The following is a 20750-nucleotide window of genomic DNA, read 5'->3' as shown; positions in this document are numbered from 1 at the left end:
TATAAAAAAGCAATGACAGCCAAGCTGGTGCCACTAGAGCTCAGGGGAAGAGGAGGAGAGACCTACGGAGAGCATGAAGGTTGAGAGAAAGAAAAAACCGCTCAGACCATTTCGAATCTCGGCCACTTCCAAGCTGGAGCTGCTGAGTGCACGGAGCAGGAGCCGGCAAAAACTGCAGTTGTGCCCTTTGGATGAAGTTGCTTGGAGGTGGCAGGGGAGAAATGGGCCTTGGTGGCCCCCAGGACAGAAAGAACACTAATACAGTTCCTGTGGACCCACACAAGAGTGAGGAGCCACAATAACTGAAAAAAAGGAGCCACTCAGAGGCCAGTGAGTCATCACAAGGGACCGGAGCACAGCCAGCTCCAAGGGAAGTGTTTGCAACATGGACTGTGGGGGAGACAGGCCCACCATGAGAACACTGGGGCACAGCAAGGACAGCGGATCTGCCCCCCAATCAGCACAGGACCACTCAGAGGAGACTGGTCAGGATATAGAATTGCATGGGATGCAGTTTGATGTAAAGACTCAGGCCTAAACCAGAATTTCTATACAACCCAGGTGCACCAGATCTCACCAGATCCAGAAGTACCTATAAAGTTCCATTAAAACCTGAGGTGCACAAGAAGCCTTCCCCAGGGAATCAGCAGCAATTTAGCTCAACCACAGCACTAAAGTACTGGTCCCTACAGGAAGTTCTCCCATTTTAGAAGTAAGCAAAGGACAACAAATTAGTCCCAATGCAGAATTTAAGTGGTGGGAACAGCAAATAACCCAATACAGAACTAAAAGAAAAGACAAAGTACCCACAACCAGAGACAAAGCTTGATAGTAACTAGAAAAGGTCTCTTGTCACTGAAGACCACCTATAACACCTACAAGGACTGGAAGTCCTGTGGGCTACCAAGTCAGAAAGGGGGGAGGATCAGTGGCCTCAGCCATGTTCCCCAACACCCACAACCAGTACCAAGGTTGGGAGCCGAGGGCCTCAGCCACACACACCCCTACACAAGCAACCAGCCCAGAGACAACCACTGAGCCATCACAGGAAGTGCCCTGGGCTCTCCTGAGCCAGGGTGGTGGAGGGACAAGGGCCTCAGCCACACCCCCAACACATGCAACCAGCCCAGCAACAACCACCAAGCCACAGTAAGAAGGGCCCTGGGTTCCCAAGCTGGAGTGGTGGGAGGCGAGGTCTTTTGCCACACACCCCTGAAATCCGCACCCAGCCTGGCAATGACCAAGCCATGCTGGAAACCCCCCAGTCTTCCACAGGCCTCAACCCCACCCCTCCTCCTCCCTCCTTCTTCCATCACATTTTCTCCCCCTTTCTTCTCTCCCCCTCCCTCCCAACTGCTCTGCAACATCATAGAATGTAAAAAAATAATATTTAAAAAAAAACCTTAATGACATTTCTCAGAAGTATCCCTGTCATTATGTACAGAACTAAAAGAAAAGACAAAGTACCCACAACCAGAGACAAAGCTTGATAGTAACTAGAAAAGGTTTCTTGTCACTGAAGACCACCTATAACACCTATAAGGACTGGAAGTCCTGTGGGCTACCAAGTCAGAAAGGGGGGAGGATCAGTGGCCTCAGCCATGTTCCCCAACACCTACAACCAGTACCAAGGTTGGGAGCCGAGGGCCTCAGCCACACACACCCCTACACAAGCAACCAGCCCAGAGACAACCACTGAGCCATCACAGGAAGTGCCCTGGGCTCTCCTGAGCCAGGGTGGTGGAGGGACAAGGGCCTCAGCCACACCCCCGACACATGCAACCAGCCCAGCAACAACCACCAAGCCACAGTAAGAAGGGCCCTGGGTTCCCAAGCTGGAGTGGTGGGAGGTGAGGTCTTTTGCCACACACCCCTGAAATCCGCACCCAGCCTGGCAATGACCAAGCCATGCTGGAAACCCCCCAGTCTTCCACAGGCCTCAACCCCACCCCTCCTCCTCCCTCCTTCTTCCATCACATTTTCTCCCCCTTTCTTCTCTCCCCCTCCCTCCCAACTGCTCTGCAACATCATAGAATGTAAAAAAATAATATTTAAAAAAAAACCTTAATGACATTTCTCAGAAGTATCCCTGTCATTATGTGTAACATGACAGTTCAAATATGTGTGTATGTGTACATATATATTTTTATATATACATGCAAATTCTACTATAAAAGTATTGTTACCATGCTGCAGCTAACACACACTGCAGTTTTCCTTGCTGTTGGTACTAAAAACACTGCTAAATCTGCTAAACTCTATAATGGAAATATAAATAATTGGTCAATTTTAAAAACATTTATTCTTACACAGATAAATAAGATTAAAAGTGAAGTAAAATAAAATGGGAAAAAAGATATATTCAGAAAAAGCATAATTTTAAAAAAGAAAAACTTTAAAGCTCTAAAAACTAACGCCCCTCATTTTAAAACAAACACAATTACCCCATTGGCTATTTCAGCCCCTTTGGGTTGAATACTTTACACTAAGGGAGAGAAAGCCAAACTGTCCCACTGTGCCTTTGAAACCCTGAGAAATAATTGGTTCTTTAATTGAAAAAGAAAAGAAGATTAAAGAAGGAAGAAGAGCCCTGCTTCAGGAAGAACAAGTCAAAGACAATATGGCCAGAAGAGCAGAATGGCAAATGATTAGGAGCCAACAACCACATTAAAATAAATTGCTTATTTTGTGTGAAATGTGATAAATGTGATTTCCCTCAATGACGAAATTTTTTCCAATTAAAATAAACTTTTATATATTAGATTTTAAATTATCCATAGAAATATGTAATTATAACAACACTTTCCAGATTGTAATAAAATTATATATTCATATCCATTTCTAGATGTTTATTAACTGAGTGATATTTGGATGAGGAAAAAGGTCATCTTATCAAAGTCCCTATCACATGAACATAAGTTTTCCAGATTGTAATAAAATTATATATTCATATCCATTTCTAGATGTTTATTAAGTGAGTGATATTTGGATGAGGAAAAAGGTCATCTTATCAAAGTCCCTATCACATGAACATAAGTATTATCCAGAAAAAAATAGGTTGTAAAACATAAAACAAGAGTTACAATGAGTATTTAAAAATATAATTAAATTTTACTATAAGGAAATTTAGTTTGTCAACAGGCAATATAGAAAGTTATCTTCCAGAAGCTAATAAAGTACAAAATATATTCTTTTTCAAAATTAGAAGTAGTCTCTCTTTCATCCTTAAAATAAATAATAGCTAGTGAGAGGAAAATTGTTTTTAAATGCCAATGGCTCTTTATATTAGGTTTTTTAGAGGGTATGTCTAGATTTTTAAAAAATCAAGTAAAAATATATATACAGAATTATTTCCCAGAAAAAAATGAAATTATTAGTATGCATTCAAAGCTGGAAAATATACAGTAGACTATGATACCTATTGCACATAAATTAAATATAATATATTCAAATAAAGAAGGAAAAAAATCTTTCCTGGCACTTAAAAAGACGTGATATAAGAATTTTTTCCTAAAAATCCAGAAAGGCATTTAGCTGTGGTAACAAAAACAGACGTTAATGTGATTGATAAAGAACCAAATCCCAATAAAAATTTAGGGAACAGGTGATCTAAAAAGTTGAGTCACAATGATCCAAGGCCCTAAGATGACATTCCTGTAAAAGGAATTCTGGGTTAAAGGAAACTGACATATGTTAATGAAGTAGAATTAACAGGGCCAAGCACTTTTTGAAATTATGCAATTTTACTTCATAGAGTTGTCCCAGCCCCCAGCATCCTCAGTCAGAGACCCACGTCCTAATCCCTGGAATGAGTGGACATTTTACCTTACATGGAAAAAGGAACTTTGCACATGTGACTAAAGTTAAAGACTATGAGATGGGCCCAATTTAATCATGAGTCCTTAGAATAACCTTTCCTGGGTTAGGTCAGAGTCAGAGCAAGAGATGCAATCGAGAAAGCGAGGCCAGAGAGAGCCAATCCCCTGAGGGCTTGCCTCATAGTTGCCGGCTTTGAAGGTGGAAAGAGGAGGCCCAAACTGAAGAATGTGGGCAGCTCTAGAAACTACACTCTGTAGAAAAGAACATAGTCTTGTTGCCACCTTGATTTCAGCCCACTGAGACCCATGTTGGACTTCTAACTACAGAATTAGAACATAATAAATTTGTGTTTTTAAGCTGCTAAATCTGTGGCAATTTATTACAGCAGCAATAGAAAACTAAGACAAAGTCCCATTTGTAAATATGATTCCTCCTGCCTCTACTAACTAAGCTATGCTCAAACTAGAGGCAAAGCTAAGAAAATGAAGGAGAAGCTAATGTAGAGTCCTGACATCATTGGGATTGCGGTAGATTGAATACAGTATGTTGAATTAACCAAGTCTGGGCTCACCAACCACCAGACAGCTTGTTTTAATTGTTTCCTGCAGGAAAAGTTCCTCACAATTCACCCAAAAAGACTGACTTAGATATACACCAATGCAGCATGTAAAATTCCAATCTTAGATTTGGGGGCTGTAAGTCACATTCTGTAATATTATACTTTTCACTCCAAGAATTTTGCTTTCCTTATCTATTACACAACAAGCTAGTAGGGAAGTAGAAATACGAATCTCCTTTTCAATACGGCTGCAAACTAAAGATATTTCTTTATGTATTCCCTTAATTAATTGTCACCAGTTTAGCAAACAAGTATCAGATTAATCCACATTAAGTTGTGATATGCCAAAATGGTAGAATTTCAACAATTTTATATGCTTCAACCAACTAATTTCTATTAGCTTATACCATACAGCTGGAGGAGGGAAGAAAAAAAGAAATCTATTCCTGAAAAGTTATCGCTTCTCTGAACCTTCTACTAGAACTCTATGAAACTGGAAAAATTAAGTTATCACCCTTCCTGCAAATCCTGGGGAGAATTTAGCCCATTAGCTTTAGCTGGCACTCTCATTTGCCTATCAACTAAAAGTTCCCTGTGCCTTAATGCATCCCAGCTCCATAATTATATTAAGCCATCCACACTATCCTCACTAATCTCTGAAACTGTAAATAACTGTCAAAAATAATAATGAATTATTAGCAAGAACCAGTAAGATTTTATAAAGGACTAGATGAGTTTTTGAAGGTCAATCTGAAGTCTTCAGCTCAATGTTCTAAAATGAACCACGCCCAGAAAAGCAAAGTTAAAAATTTCAGTTTTTAAATCTCATAAAATTACAAAAATTGTTAGGCCCCAGCTCCATGAATGACTCATAAACTGAAGAAACAATCACGGCAAAAGTCAGGAAAAAAATTGTAAATGAGGAGAAAAAAACAACAGATCTTTATATTTATTCCTGATTCAACAAATTCCTCAAAGAACTTAATAAAGGACTTGACATTTAAGATACATGAAAATGAAAGAAAAAGATGTACAGAATAATATATTATTGTTTTCTAAAGTTAGTGGTAGAGACCAGTGTTACAGTAGTTTTTATAAATGACTATTCACATAGGTCAGTTAACACAGTAGTTTCATGATGTAGAAAGCATCATCTGGAAGCAGTGCTATAGCTGAACATAGGTCATTTAGCTTGTTATAACGTGGAAGGTTCAGAAATGATACACAAAACTTTACAAATGGAAACTCAAACTTTAAGTTCAGCTAACATTTCCTGAGCAACTACAATGAGCTAGGCACTGCAAAAGATGCTTTATAATATGTATTATATAATCATCACAATAACCTCATAAGATGGGTATTATGTCCCCCCATTTTATAGAGGATAAAACTAGAGCTGTAAAAGCCAGGGTCAAACACTTGTAGGGTGGACTCCACAGAGTCCTTCACTTCTCGGATACATTCCTCAGCATGGTGTTAGTATTTACAGCTCAAATACTTACAGAAGTGAATAGAGGTACCAAATGATGAAAGATGGTCTTAATAAAAAACGGCAAGTTTTTAAAGCCTTTAATATAAATTGTGGGATGAGGGTGAACTGCTGTGGGGCAGTGGTAAGGTGGCAGGAGATGAGAGGAAAATTATTTTAAATCAAAGCAGAGTACTTTAAATAAAACATAATAGGATTTCTTTTAATCAGAGAAGCAGCATGGCACAGCAGAAAGAGCAATGGCTTTAGACTCAAATCTGTATTCCTTTCAGAGTGGCTGCTCCTTTTAGCTGAACTTCACTTCAAGAGTGAAACTTTTTCTTACATACAAAACGTACACAATATTTACCTTGGTTCTTTCACAGAACTGTTTTGGGAAGAAAATAAAACAATATAAATAAAATAAACATTTAACTGCTAAAAAAATACATTATTAATACTGTTGTTTTATTGTCTAATTAAGGAGGGAGTTTCAAACTTTTTTCAGATTTGATTTATACTTTTATTAACAAATCCATTACAGCACTCTGCTAAAACAAGATTCAAAAATGAATAGCCTGATGTTAAAACTGACTCAAATTATTCTAAGTTGGATGAAATACCTCATTATAAATAATGTATTGGTCCCTTGAATTACACACACATGCACAAAGCCACATACATTTGAAGAGGCAGCAGTCAAGAGCAGGCCCAGGCCCCTGAAATCCATCTCACTTCCAACACTGCACATATCAGAATGGCTGAAGTAAGGTTATTAACCTTTTCTGCCATTGACCCCTGTCACTGAAAGAAATGGACCCCTTTCTCAGGACAGCATTTTTAAATGAATAAAATAAAATATATTGGATTTCAAAGAAAGCAAATTATACTCTAACGCAGCTAGCAAAGTATACTAAATGCCAGTTCATGAAACAGTAACATTCGTGAGAGGCAGCCATGGACATGTACTGCTCAGATCACCCTTTGGGAAAGAACTGTCCATTCAGCTGCAAGGAGTGCATTTAGCTGACAGGCTCCAAGCTGTTAGCACCTTTAGGACCCTTCTTAGCTTTTAAGCCCAGGCCACATCCTTTGTGGGCAGCCCCCAGCAATGACGGTGGCACAATTAGTAAGGACTGGCCATTAGGGCCCAACATGGGACTCCTCTAACAAGCATTCTTTGTTCCAGAGCTCCCTCCTGGCTGGGTAGGCTGAGAATTTATCATATTTGTACCAGGGTCTAAGGTTCTTCCTGCTCAGTCCTGCTCCCTCATCCGTAAAAAAAAAAAACCTCGTAATTCAACATCTCAGTGTGTGCTTCCAAGATGTCCCAATTGACAAAATATAGTTCTTCATTAATGTATTAAATAACAAGATCTAGCTGCAGCTCTAACAACTACCCTAATTTTGAAGTAGTGATGAGTTTAAATGATATTTTGACATATCTAAAATAGTTCTAATGTATTATGAAAGTACATATGAACTCTACTGGTGGAAATGTCACAGGTACTGCTGTGTTTGTTGTCTATATTTATAACTGAAGGAAAAGCTAAATTACAAGTTACTAGAAAGTAATGATATATTTTTTCTTATCCAAGTTCAGAGACCTCTGAGTTCTATTGATGGACCCCAAATTAAGAACTCCTCAGCTAAAGTGTGTCTGACTTTGAAATATCAATTCTTTTAAGATACAGGGATGCACTTATACAAGTTAGAGTTAACAGTAACCAAAGGTCTATAACTTGGCTTTCCTACTCAGATGCCATGTAATATGTGAAAGCTTGCGTTAAACACAGAATATGGTATAAGGTATAAGATCATATGCCTAAATGATTTAGACTTGAGAGAAAAAAAAACAGTTTACCTAAACACATGAATACATAATCACCTCAAAATCTACCTTGTGAAGTTTAAGGTTAAAAATACGTAACAAAGTTATTTTGTTCTCCAAGGATGAGATCAGGTTACCATGCTAACTCCAGGTGCCTTTTCTAATCCAGTCAAATAATGGGGGGGGGGGGGGGGGGGGGGGGCAATGGGGGGGATAAAAGGCCGGGTTAAAAAAATATTTTTTTAACCCGGCCTTTTATCCCCCCCATTGCCCCCCCCCCCCCCCTTTTTTTTTTGGGGTTAAAAAAGAACCCGGGGGTTGCGGTGGAACATCTCCTCCTTCCCTGGGGAACAAAAAAAATTTTTTTTGTTCCCCAGGGAAGGAGGAGATGTTCCACCGCAACCCCCGGGTTCTTTTTTAAAACCGAAAAAAAGGGGGGGGGGGGGGGCAATAGTGGAGATTAACAGCCAGGTTTAAAAAATATTATTTTTAAGATTAAAATAGTACATTTGGAAACATAAGCTTCATTTATATTTTTAGGTTAATAACAACACGCACTAATTTTGAGTGGGAGTCCTGAGTTCCAGAATGTGACGCAGAGAATAACTGCCTGTAATTGGGAAGTGCTCTTTAAAGCAATCAGAGAGCAACAAGAGATGCCCTGGTGGAGAATAAATGGAGAATAAGGCAGAAGATAGAGGAAATGGAAGAGAAATTCTGAGGGAAAAAAAAATGTGAGATAACAACAATGGAATGTAACAACTTTACAATTTTGTTCAGGGACACTACTGAAAACTGCTACCAGAATAAAATATCACGGTGAACTTGTAACACAGAAGAGCAACAGTATCCCCCAGTCTAACTCTAGTCAAGTGACTCCAGTCTAATCCACTGCCCTAATACCATTCCTTTCTCCAATGGAAGAAGGAAAAGAGAGGAGGGGGAAAAAAAGAAAATGCTGTGTTTCTGCACACACACCCTCCAATACACACAAGCCCAAGCTCCCTCCCTTTTTGTTTGCAGGATCTATACAACATATAAGAAATATATCCATTTACAGGAATTTTAAAAATCTCTACCACACTATACCAAAGATACACGGTATGACTATAACTAAGCATGTAACCAAAGAATTTTGCAGACTTGAAAGTCTTTTCTGTGGCTCCAGGCTAAATAAACCCACTTTCCTAAGCCTCTCTCTTTGGGCTCTACTTCTCTAAAGCTTTAAGAATCAATTTCCATTTCTTCAGCAACCCACCAGAGACTATACTGTAACTGCTAACAATGAAGTGCTTTCTAATGGTTAAACAAGACATTCTTGACCCATCTCATAATTTCCTTCAGTCTTCAGTTCTGAGTTTCAGCTACAGATTAATGTTTAATTCCCCATTGACTTCCTCCCCAATCTTTCCAAATTACTATTTGTCAAATGTCCTTTTCAGAAATCTTTCATATGTTTATGATATGTTGCACTGATTTTGGTATCAACTCTTTATTAGCATGTATTCCCAAGAGACGTACTTCTGTAATGATTTATATTATATTGCATTATATCTTAATGTAGGGCTGTGAGGTGATTTAGGACTTTTTATATACTTTTGTTCATACAGAGGAATAAACTATGTTTCAAATACAAAATGACATCTTGAACACACCCCAGTCACTGGGATAATCCATGGTTCATCACTGGCTACCTCAGTACTTTGTCCAATGAACTATGATGTCAAAAATCTAAGCTTCATTTGATTTTAAGTGCATGATCTGTTAGCTGTTTCCATATGCCATAACTATTCACTTGCAAAATTATTTATAAACTAGTTTATTGGTCCTATCTGGCAAATATGACCCACCTGTTATAAAATGTGATTACTTCAGAAAGCTAACAATTGTGGAACATTTTCACAATATATTAGTCTAACTGAATTAGACTATTCATATACTTTCAGAAAGCCCTTTAATACCTATTAACAGTTTGTGAATAACGAAATTAATTAATATTAATTTTAGTTGACAAATCCAACACCAATAACCTGTTAGTATACTTTAATCCACTTACAAACAGTCTGTAAAAATTAACCAACAGATGCTTCCAATCTGGTAAAAAATATGCAGGTCATTAGCATTATTTTGATGATACCAAATGTTCAATATATGAATATTATGATTAAATTTCAGGGAGATATATAAACAATGTTCTTTTATAACCTTGTTAAGTCTTAACAGAAGCCAAAGAGAGTAAAATATGGCAGTCCTTCCTAAAATCAAAATCAGCATTTGTCATTACACTTCTCATTTTTGTGCTTCAACTAAGAACTTGACTGAGTGCCACTAAGACTATAAAAATAACATGAATACAGGGAACAAACAGGTCTGCCTTATTCACTCCAGGGTCCCAATGCCAAATATAAGGTCCAGCAGGCAATATGCACCCAATAAATATTTGCTGATTTGAATGTGGTAGCCAAGTATAAAGAGAAAAAGTGGGAGGAATGAAAGAGGAGGAAAGAGAAAAGAAAACAGATAATCTTGAAAAATACCCATATATATTTCCAGAAGAATTTAAAATATGGAAAGCTAAGATGTATCTCAAAAAGTTAGAACAGAGAAGCAAAAAAACAAAAATGAGATATAACAAAATAAGCTATGAAAGAAAAAATGATACAAGTGAATCAGGAAAAAATGTTAATTTTACAGGAAAAAGCTTAAAGAGGGGGTTTCTGTATTTCTTAAGATATAGCACAGGTGCTTGACCAATGATGCAATATTATAAATGGTCACAGAGATTAATTTTAAAACAAAAAAAGATCTAACCGAAAGAAAAAACTATGAATTTAATAAAGGGCAACAAGAGTTAAGAGAAAATGTCCAAGCTCTTATCAAGAATATCTTTCTATACGTACTGGTAAGTAGAGCAAGATGTTTTGTGGAAAGTCAGAATTGCTTTGCAATCAGCAGACCAGGAGAAAAAATCTTGGCTGAAATGTGGTAAACATTAAACAAGGTAACTAGAAGAAAACTGGTACACCACCGGTACTATTAGTTCCTATTCCTTTTCCAGCTCTCAGGGTATTAGACATGTAAACCCCAGTAATCTGGACATAAAGCAGTGTCTACTGTAAGAAAAAAGTCATCCTTGTTGACAACAAATAAAGAATGTGAGAAAAAATTTCAAGGTTCTCTTTAAATGATTGGATTTAATTCCTTTGTTCTCACTACCTATTTCCAATATGTAAGAAGCACAAAGGATTACTGGTATCTATCATTTTAAATGCCTAGGATGGAACATGCATCTTTGTAATCAGAGGAACATCCCTGGTTCTTAGACCAAAGAGTTACTGCAATAAAAAACATACATACACCATGTCTCTAAAAACCCACTATTCTTCAATAATCTGAAATCTTTGTCCTTCCCTGCTTCATTATGATGCAACCCACTGGTGAAAATCAGCCAGCAGCCAATGCCTCTATCTTCTGCTTGCTAAAGAGTACAGAGGCAACTGGATTTGCAACTTGGAGTTAACAATGTATAAGTGACAAGGTGTAACCTTGAATTCTGCAGAAATTACAAAATTGATTCAAACAAAGTAATTTTAGGAGTCACGGGGTCAGGCAAATGCTAACATTTGGACCCAATGCCTCAGCATCCAGGCCAGGAATAAAGAGACAACATGAAGCAACCCATCCAATCCACCAGCCCAGTCTTACCTAAGTTTTCCGGACATCTTTCTCCTTCCTTTCTGATCTTTCCTATTAAATATCTGTATAAAATCCCGCTTCTCTGAAAGCAGCAATGACTGGCCTTTTCCAATAAAATACTAGTAATGCCAAAAAGCCCACTTAGGACTCTTCAAATAATGCTTTCTAGGAATTATTCTTTAAAATGCAGACCAAAAAATAGTCACCTTCACAGCTCATCTCCAGTTGGCACTGTGAAAAGTTGGCATTGCTCAGGGTCACAACCCTGGGCTTCCCCATCTTTTCTATTCACCCTGGAAATATCCACTGTCACAGAAAAGAGAAAGCAGCATTTGAGCTGAGACAAAAGATGGACGTCGTAGTCCTCTTTTTGGTGAAGTGAAAGAAAACCCAGGCCAAAGAGCCAGCATGTACTAAAGCAGAGAGGGATAGAACTACGGAATATTCAGAAAATGATCAAGTCTCACTTTAATCTTTGTAACTAATATATTAGATTAAGCAAGTACATCAGCTTTTTTTTTCAACCTTGAATTTCAAGGCTAAAGTTAGATGACTTAAGAATTTTTTAAGGTCCAATTATTTCATTTAGGGTTAGCACTACAGCTAAATTAAAGACATGCTAACAAGTTTCCCTTTTGAGCCTCATTAATTAGGAAAGTAATCAGAGTAAAGTGAAAAAAAAAAAAAAGGAAAGAAAGAGTAGGCTGGATGGCAGCATTACTTAAATTGCTTTTAGGTACTACCATTTGTACCTACTAGGAAAGCAAAAGGAAAACTAATCAATTTCAGACTATGGAATCTGAAATTCTGAAGTGTTTTACATGTAAATACACATTTTAACTGCCCTATATTTTCTTTGATTGCCTGAACAGTGCACTAATTTTATTCAAAGGAAATTCTGATTCTCCACAATCAAAAGATAAAATTAAGATTTGCTTGCTTCACAAGTTTTCTTAGGGTGCACTTGCTGAGAAAATTCCCCCTATTTTCAAAGACCAAAATATATTATTTTTAATATTTTAGTCAAGACCAATGGTGCTCAAAAATATCTGCTAAAGGCTTGCAATGTAACACAAATTTAAGAAAGCAACCTTAATTTACAATTATCTTTTAGAAAGAATTTCTAATTTGCAATTATCTTTTAGAAAACATTTCAAGAGAATACAAATGAATTTTTAAGGTATCTGCCAACATTCTTTGGTTGCTGTGATGATCAATTTACATCTTATATAAAGCATCTAGCATGGTGTCTTTTAAGAAGACAATTCTTCCCACTCTACACCAAGGCCTCCCATCCACATCCCTCTAGCACAAGCTCTCCCTACCAGCTCCTCTGTGTTTAGTGAGCCCAGGGATATAGGTGAAATAAGTTTATAGTGAAAAAGGTAGGGTTTTTTTGGTCTTGTTTTGTTTTTCTTATTAAAAAGTAATGATTGATCTAAGTGCCTTGTCCTACAGATCTAAAATTTACATTTTACATAATACTTAGAAAATTAACATAGGGCTGGCCAGTTAGCTCTGTTGGTTAGAGAAAGGTGCTAATAATACCAAGTCCAGGGTTTGACTCCTGCACCAGCCAGCTGACAAAATTTTTTTTTAAAAAAGTTTAATTTAATATATGTGAATATCAGCCTTCAAATGCTTGTGAGATTGGATGAATTAAATTCAATTTTTGGACACAAGTAATAACCTAAATAATTTTTTTTAATCACACTACACAGGTAAAAGCTATTACAAAACAATTTGGAAAATTTATGCCACTGCTTTTAATGAAAAGATCATATAACCTACTCAAATACTTCTCTTTCAAGCTAACTTTCAAGGCCCTATAAATTTGATAATTCTATCCCATGTGATTCATACCAATTAATGTATCAGTCACTGTAATAATAAAGGGTGGTAAAATTCTGACTAAAGGAAAACAAAATTTCACATTTTGTTTTTCTCCTTCTCTGACTAAAGGAAATTATCATGCCAAAATGGTCTCTGAAAATATCCTCCTTCACAAAAGTCTAATTTACCAATAGAACCCCTTCAAAAGAAGTATTATATAGAAAATTTAACAAAGTTTTGTATTAATCATTTGCATTTTTAAAATTTCCCACTTCATTCACTGTATAACAAAATTCACTTTTAAAACATCTTATTTCATTAGATCATTTATTTACCCATTAATAATAATAATAATGTAAAAATACGTATATGATTTTTTAAAATAAAGTTTTCTAGTGGTTGATATATAAAAAATGAAAATCTTAAAATTCTAATATTTAATTAATAAACAACCAAGATGTTAAACTTACCTTTTTGTTGGCAACAAAATGTATTCTCAAGTTTACAAAGCAAATCCACACTTTCATACTTATTTTCATTTACTTTTATCCAGAAACAGTTTTCAGTCATTTCATGAGGCCTGATCTACAATCAGAGAGAACACTGATTCATAAATAGTTGAGTGTTTCAACTGTACCAACCGAAGCATTACATTTAGACCCAGTGTCCCACAGGTGCCAGCAGATGTTTATAAAGTATCACTGCAAGGCTTTCCTCCAAAGTGTATTCAATGAAACACAAGTTCTGCAGGTTGTTAACACCTTATTAGGAAGAAAAAGTTTCCATGATCAAATAGTTGGGGATTTGAAGCCAGCCGACTGAAATAAAGTTTAATTTGTTTCTTCTCAATTGTATTTCTCAGAATTTTTAATTCTTGGAGGACAAGATACATTATACAGCATTTCCCAAGTTTACATGACCATGAAAACATCTGTGCAGAATTCAGAATTCCTATGACCTGAATAAGTAGTAGCTGACAACTAATAATTCTTTTCCCAATTGCTAACAACAAAAAAGTTCCTAATAACATCAGCATTTTTGTACTTTTGAGACACTTCATAAACATGTTTCAATTGTGATAATGGTAAATTATCAATTTAGCTACATATCAAATCTCATTGGAACAACATTGACTCTCACCAAATTTACAAATCAGAAAGCTTTAAGTCAATAGCAAAGGGCTTTTACTCAACACTTTTATTTAAAAAATAATGCCATTTTATTTATTGTCACTTTGATTAGGGTGCCCACTGGAAGTTATATAAGTCAAAAATTAAATTTTAATCTAGGTGAAAGTATGTTTTCCTCCATTAGTTTTACCTTTAACCAATTCAATCTTCTCATGCTGATTTCAGGTTTAAATTCTTTCTTTGGTTTCAACCCAAAAGGCAGAGTTGGTGGAGGAGGAGAGTTTTGTCCACTGAGAAATCCCAGGGGAGGTGGTGGAGGCACAGGATAACCATATGGCATCGGCATTCCTGGAAGTGGAGGAGGGGGTGGAGGGGGTGGAGGTGGCACCCCTCCACAAGACGGCAGTAAAGGGGGAGGAGGAAGTCCTGGGTGGCCAGTCCCATCTTCTTTTGATGAGGGCAAAGGAATATTCATATCAGCAGGCAAGGCGCCGAACTAGAAAAAAAAATAATAAGGAATACAACTAAGAACATGTATATAAAACATGTAAAACTATACTTTACTCAAAAGGTATTATTTTAAACCAAAAATAATTATCAGTAATTTTATATGGTTTAACCTAAAAATAAAATTCCAACAATATTTTCCCCCAATTTAAGAATTATAACTTTTATTTTCATGAAAATGTAATTGCCAAAAATATAACTCCCCATCTTGAGGCACTTATGGCTGTCTAGGTGGAGATGTCCAGGAGGGAAATATGTATATGGATCTAGAAAAGTAGAAAATAAGCAGTCTCTGGATCAAAGTTGAAGCTGTGAAAGTAAATAAGTTCACTCGGAGTATGTAAAGAATATGCAGCAGGAGGAAAGGTCTACATACAGAATTGTATGAAACACAAGCATTTAGATGAAAGGTAAAAAAATGACTAACTCGTATTGCTACATCATACCTTTGCTTGAATCTTCTCAATGCTGTCCTAATATACTTGAGAAAAAAAAATCTAAAATTAATAGTAGGGCCTACAAGGGTATGCCATGATCTGGTCCCTGCCAACTTGTCTTTCAAGTGACTTTCTTATTCCATATACATGCCAACCTCATACTGATTTCAGGGCCCTTGTACATGGTATTTGCTCTGCCTGGATTATTCCTTTCACCTGGCCATCTCCTTCACCAGCCATCTCCTTTTGGTCTGAGCTGACATGTCTTTTTCTCAGGAAAGCCTTATCTGCCCACTCATTTTACACTCACAGTACTTCTCAACAGCTCTTATCAAGAGCATAAAATAATTATAAGGAATCATTACCACTTATCTCTGATAGATTAATAAGTTCAATGAGGGAAGTGACTATGTTATATTCACTACTCTTTCCCCAGCACCTAAAGTAGTGACTGGCACATGACAGCCACTGAAGATACGTGTAGATAAATGAATTAAAGACAGGAAGAGAAAAAAGCAAGCACAGGGTCATAAACCACAAGTGAAAAAAGTGCCCTCACCCCTGCAAAAGAGAGAGAGTGTTCTGCAGAGTCAAATGCCACAGAAAAGCAAGGTAAAAATCAGAAGTAAAAAAGAACCTGCTGTGTCCACTGATCACTTTTGTACTTATGTTTCCATGGCATGGTAAGAATAGATGCATTTTGATTATCATGAAAAAGATCTTCTTGGGTTAATAAATGATTTTTATAATATGATTAGTCTCTTGAAATTACTAAATTCAATTCTAAGCTATATATATATGAACTACTGTGAAAATGGTGGGCATTTAATAAATGTTAATAAATCATTTTAAAAGTTTTATGGAACAATTACAAAAAACTGGTCACATATAAAAAGCCTGAAATCAATGACATCTGAAATCACACACACAGACACACACACACACACACACACACACACACACACACAGTATTATAAAATAAATGGGGACCATACATCAAACAGCATAGCATGCCTTATCAAAAGCATTAAGTGTAAAGAAGAACCAGTTCATTGTTACCCTGGGTTGCTGTGATCAATAATGTGTGTATGTTACACTCACGTTCATATGCATTTTATAGTTAACTATCAATGTCTTAAAACAAAGATATGGTCGAATTTCTGCTCTAGAATAGTTCATTTGATAAAGTAAGTATGATTGACTTGAAGATATAGGTCAGCAGGCCAGACACTGTGACTATCTTGCTATCATCATATTCCCAGCACCTAGCAGTACTTGATTGTTAAGTGACTAAAGGAACAAAGGAATGAAAGAAGAGACAATGGAAGATATTTTATTCATAATCTTCACAGTCAGCGTAGCTTTGACCCGAGAGAAGGATCTGAAGATCAATGCACAGTATTCATGAGAAATACAAACTTAAATTCAAAGAAAGAATTTACCAAGTGTTTTTCAAAAAGAAATAGAGTGGCCAATATTTAGACTTTAATTCCAAGCTTTCTTCTGATAGTCATCAACACAGGTCAGCATTGTGCACAATTTAAAACAATTTAGGAGATTCCTTGATTTAATTTCCATTTCAAAACATAAATTTATTCCCATTTTATACAAAAGCATCATGTAGCAATAACTTATCCAAAGATGGCAGATGTATTTTTTAAAAAACTAGATTTTCTAGAGTAGATTTACAAGTAATCCTTCAACTGGGAAACATTAAAAAGAGAAGAAAGTTCATAAATTTATATTAGCCCAGACCAGGAAAAACTTGTCATAAATCCTTCAGCCACTGTCTATAACTCAATCTGAAGTTGAACACAATCAAATGTTTCTTTTAATGTAAGAGACAAAGATCCATATGGGAAAGATGAAAAAATTCATAAAATGCAGTATGTACTTCCTTTTTACAGTACTAAAGGAAGATCAATGAGAATAATTTTCTTGTACATAGTAGATCTTAATTTTTATTCTAAAATTGAAAACTGAGAGAGAGCCATCTCTTACGCTATCTTCAGACAGCCTCTGTAACAAAACTATCCACTAAGTATTTAAAAATAAACAAAATTGTCAATAATATGGAAAATAATATACCTTGAGACTATTTTAACATAACCATAAATTAGGACGAAAGGAAAATAGCAAAACTGTACTTATTGCTCATTATCCTGTAGATAAATCTACAGGAAGAAATTTAGCTATGAATATTCTACCTCCTTACTTTCATCCATATAAAGCAAGCAGATGATGTATTTCTTGCTATCTAAATGTTTTATGTGTAGAGGGTGTATGTGAGCTATCTGCTTCATAATCCAGATTTGCTCTCTTTTTTGTCGTGTTTTAAATCTGTTTACTTTTGGAAATTGAAAAATTATCAGAAAATGTTCTCATTCAGCTAGAGGTTATCTTTCACTACAAGGTTTCCATAGGCTGAAGGTTTTGAAAAATAAATAGCTTGAGAAATAATTTCCTGTAGTGGGATAAAGATCAGTGATGAATGACACATCTAAGAGTAAAAGACTTTCTTAACCTTTATGCTTAATTATTTAGGAAACGTGACATTAGGACCAAAACCCAAATGAAACAGAAGGAAGCACATTAATTAGTAAAAGCTCAGGTATTTCTAAAAATACAAATAGAAAAAAACTGGCAATGTAAATTTTTAAAAAAATAAACACAGCAATACATATAAACAATACTATGAAAACATATAAGTTTAAACATTTTGATGCTATGAAGATACAACATGACCTTTGCTCCCCTGATGTGGTTTTAATACCTACATTCATTCAGGATGGTATTTTACCTGAGATTTAAAAGCTTGGAACTCTGCTTGAAGCTCATTAATCTCTGCCTCTTTTTTCTGCAATTGAGCCTGAGTTTCTTGGTGGTCAGTAAACTCTTTTTCAAACTGAAAAGAAAAAAAATAAAAATAAAAAAAGAGATGAAAATGAAAAGCACCGTTCTTCATATAGAAATATGTTCTAATGATTAATAGAACATAAATTTCTGAATTGGTTTTACAAAAGGAGTGGTAGATTTTCACTAAGTCACTCACAGCCTTTCTCTAAGTCCCTCCAGTTCCCACCAAAATCATTCATTCACAAGGGAGCAGACAAAGCCAGAGATGGAGTCTGTGACCTTCTTCTCACAGCAGAGCAAACTGGTTCACAGTTATCTGCAACCCTGGCATTTTTCTTAAAAGTCCCTAAATATCACTGTGACATTGTGTAAAATAATAGAGAGCAAAGCATTGTATGAAATTCCTTGACCCCACACCTGCAAAAACTTATACTTGAAACTCATTTGAAGTTTATCAGCATGATTTTTAAAAATTCCATTTTAATATATTTATTAATAAACTGCATTTATAAATGCATCAATTATTTTTTTCTTATAACAATATAGTATCTCTTAATATCTTTGGGAAATAAATGATAAATTAATCTTTCAAAGTCCCTCTTGTAATATCTTCTGGGAGGAAGGCAAACAATAAAATTTGGTTAATCCAAAGACTTTTCTAATTTATAGAACTACTCATCACAAGTTCCCATCTTGTACTCAGATAACTTCACTTTACCATTATCAGGACTGAAAACCTATCCTAACAGAAATAAATTTAAATAGGGTACTATCTCATAATCATGAACAAGTATTTGACTCCTTTTAAAAAATGGAAAAAACAACCCAATCATTAAAAAAATGCAACTACGTCACAAATGTAGCTTCCACACTTTAAGTACAGTCAAAACCTCAATTAGTGAAATAACAATATTGAACTCAACAGTTTACAAAGGACTTTTATTTTTATTTAGTTTACAAAACGACACAAAAAGGTAGTTACTAGTCCCTTTCATACAGTTAGTAAAAGATATGAGATTAAAAAGCCAGATCTTCTGCCTTCAAAGCCTGAGTTACTCAGATGAAAACACACCATCTCCCTACAATTAATGTTTGAAATGCTTTACAGCATTTTTTTTTAAATAAGACTATTTTTAGAGCAGTTTTAGGTTCACAGCAAAACTGAACAAAAGGTAGAGATTTTCAATACACTTCCTGTCCCCCACATGTGCATACTCTCCCCCATGCTTTATACTTTTAAAGCATAAAAAGAAGCATTTTGAAATTTCATCACAAAAACTCTGAAATAAAATATTATTTTAACTCCCATTTTGCAGGTGAGGAAAGTTAATTTCAGACTACTCATCCTTTCATTCCCAACCTTGTGTTCCTTTATAAAGATAATAGAAACTAATAGGTAAAAACTGTCCAAATGTCCTTCACCTTGCCTAAACCACACATTACCACTCCTGCTACTACTATGGCTCTTCCAAATCCCTCCTACCATTAAATAATTAAAAAGATACTAATCCTAAACCTAATAAAATAACTAATCTACAAGCAAACCATGCTTAGGTCTCAGAGGTTCACCCACTCCTCCTGTCACCCAGTGCTTCCCCAGGGACTTCCTAAATCAATTGCCTTCACACCTCTGGTATACTGTTAACTGCTTGGTACTTTTGTCCTTCATCTTACCCCTTATAAACCCCTCTAACCATAATCGTACTTTTGCTTCAAAGTCAGCCTCGTCAAAGAATGTTTTTAGTCCATACTCATTTGTCAGATGTGCTGAACATCAACTTCATTATCTACCACAATTAAGCTATCATTCTGTCACTCTAAAAATCATGATTATCAAATTCCAAATCCCTGGACTCCTCTCAGCCTCATCTTAGGTGATCTCTCAATAGCCATGCTATTCAATACCATAGCCACTGGCCACAAGTGGTTGTTTAAATGTAAACTTTAATTAACAAACATTAAATAAAGTTAAATATTCACTTCTTCAGTCATGCTAGTACACACTAGGCACACATGGCTGCCATGTTGAACAACACAGACTGTAAAACATTTCTATCATCCCATATTAGACAGGACTACTCTACAGCATAAATACTTACAAACACGCCTCCTTTCTCTTCTCCTGTATATTCCATTACAACACACTCTTCTGGTTCTCTTGCTACTCCTTGACTATTTCTGCCAACTTTTGTTAAGAGTTCCTACTCCTCATAATCCAATCCCTTAATGGTGGCATTCTATAGGATTTGTCTTTCCTCACCCTTCCGCTGGTCTCATTCCACATTTCTCATAAGATCACAACGTCTACACACATATGCTTCAGTCACCATTCATACACTGATGGCTTCCAAATCCCTACCACTGGCTCAGCTTCTCATCTGAATTCCAGATCAGTCCATAAATGTATTTTCAACTACTCAATTAGAATTTTTCAAGACAAACAAAAATATAATATTTTCAAAACTTTCCCCCATAACCCTTGGCTTTTTTAAATACTTTTATTCTTAGTGAAAGAGAGCTCAAATGACATGACTCCTTTGTGCTTAAACATTCAGTGGCTTCATTATAAAGGCCACAATCATTAACTAAATATCTTAAGAGACCTCTAGAATCT

The 20750-nt window shown here is 36.0% G+C and overlaps 1 protein-coding gene across 2 annotated transcripts in view; it reads right to left on the bottom strand.

Moving 5' to 3' along the window:
* Nucleotides 1-20750, bottom strand: part of DIAPH3 (diaphanous-related formin 3) — a 428227-nt gene that overhangs the window by 304104 nt on the left and 103373 nt on the right. For both annotated transcript variants that reach the window (XM_008594695.1, XM_008594703.1), the window contains 3 exons: nt 18081-18185; nt 14527-14832; nt 13677-13791 (listed from right to left, as the gene is read on the bottom strand). In XM_008594695.1, the coding sequence (XP_008592917.1) occupies nt 13677-13791; nt 14527-14832; nt 18081-18185 (526 nt within the window). The remainder of the gene's footprint in view (nt 1-13676; nt 13792-14526; nt 14833-18080; nt 18186-20750) is intronic.

Source organism: Galeopterus variegatus, unplaced genomic scaffold (assembly GCF_000696425.1).
Source record: "Galeopterus variegatus unplaced genomic scaffold, G_variegatus-3.0.2 Scaffold165, whole genome shotgun sequence".
NCBI classification, from domain to species: Eukaryota; Metazoa; Chordata; class Mammalia; order Dermoptera; family Cynocephalidae; genus Galeopterus; species Galeopterus variegatus.
Note: the sequence above shows the minus strand (reverse complement) of the source record. Positions and strands in the feature narration are given on the sequence as shown.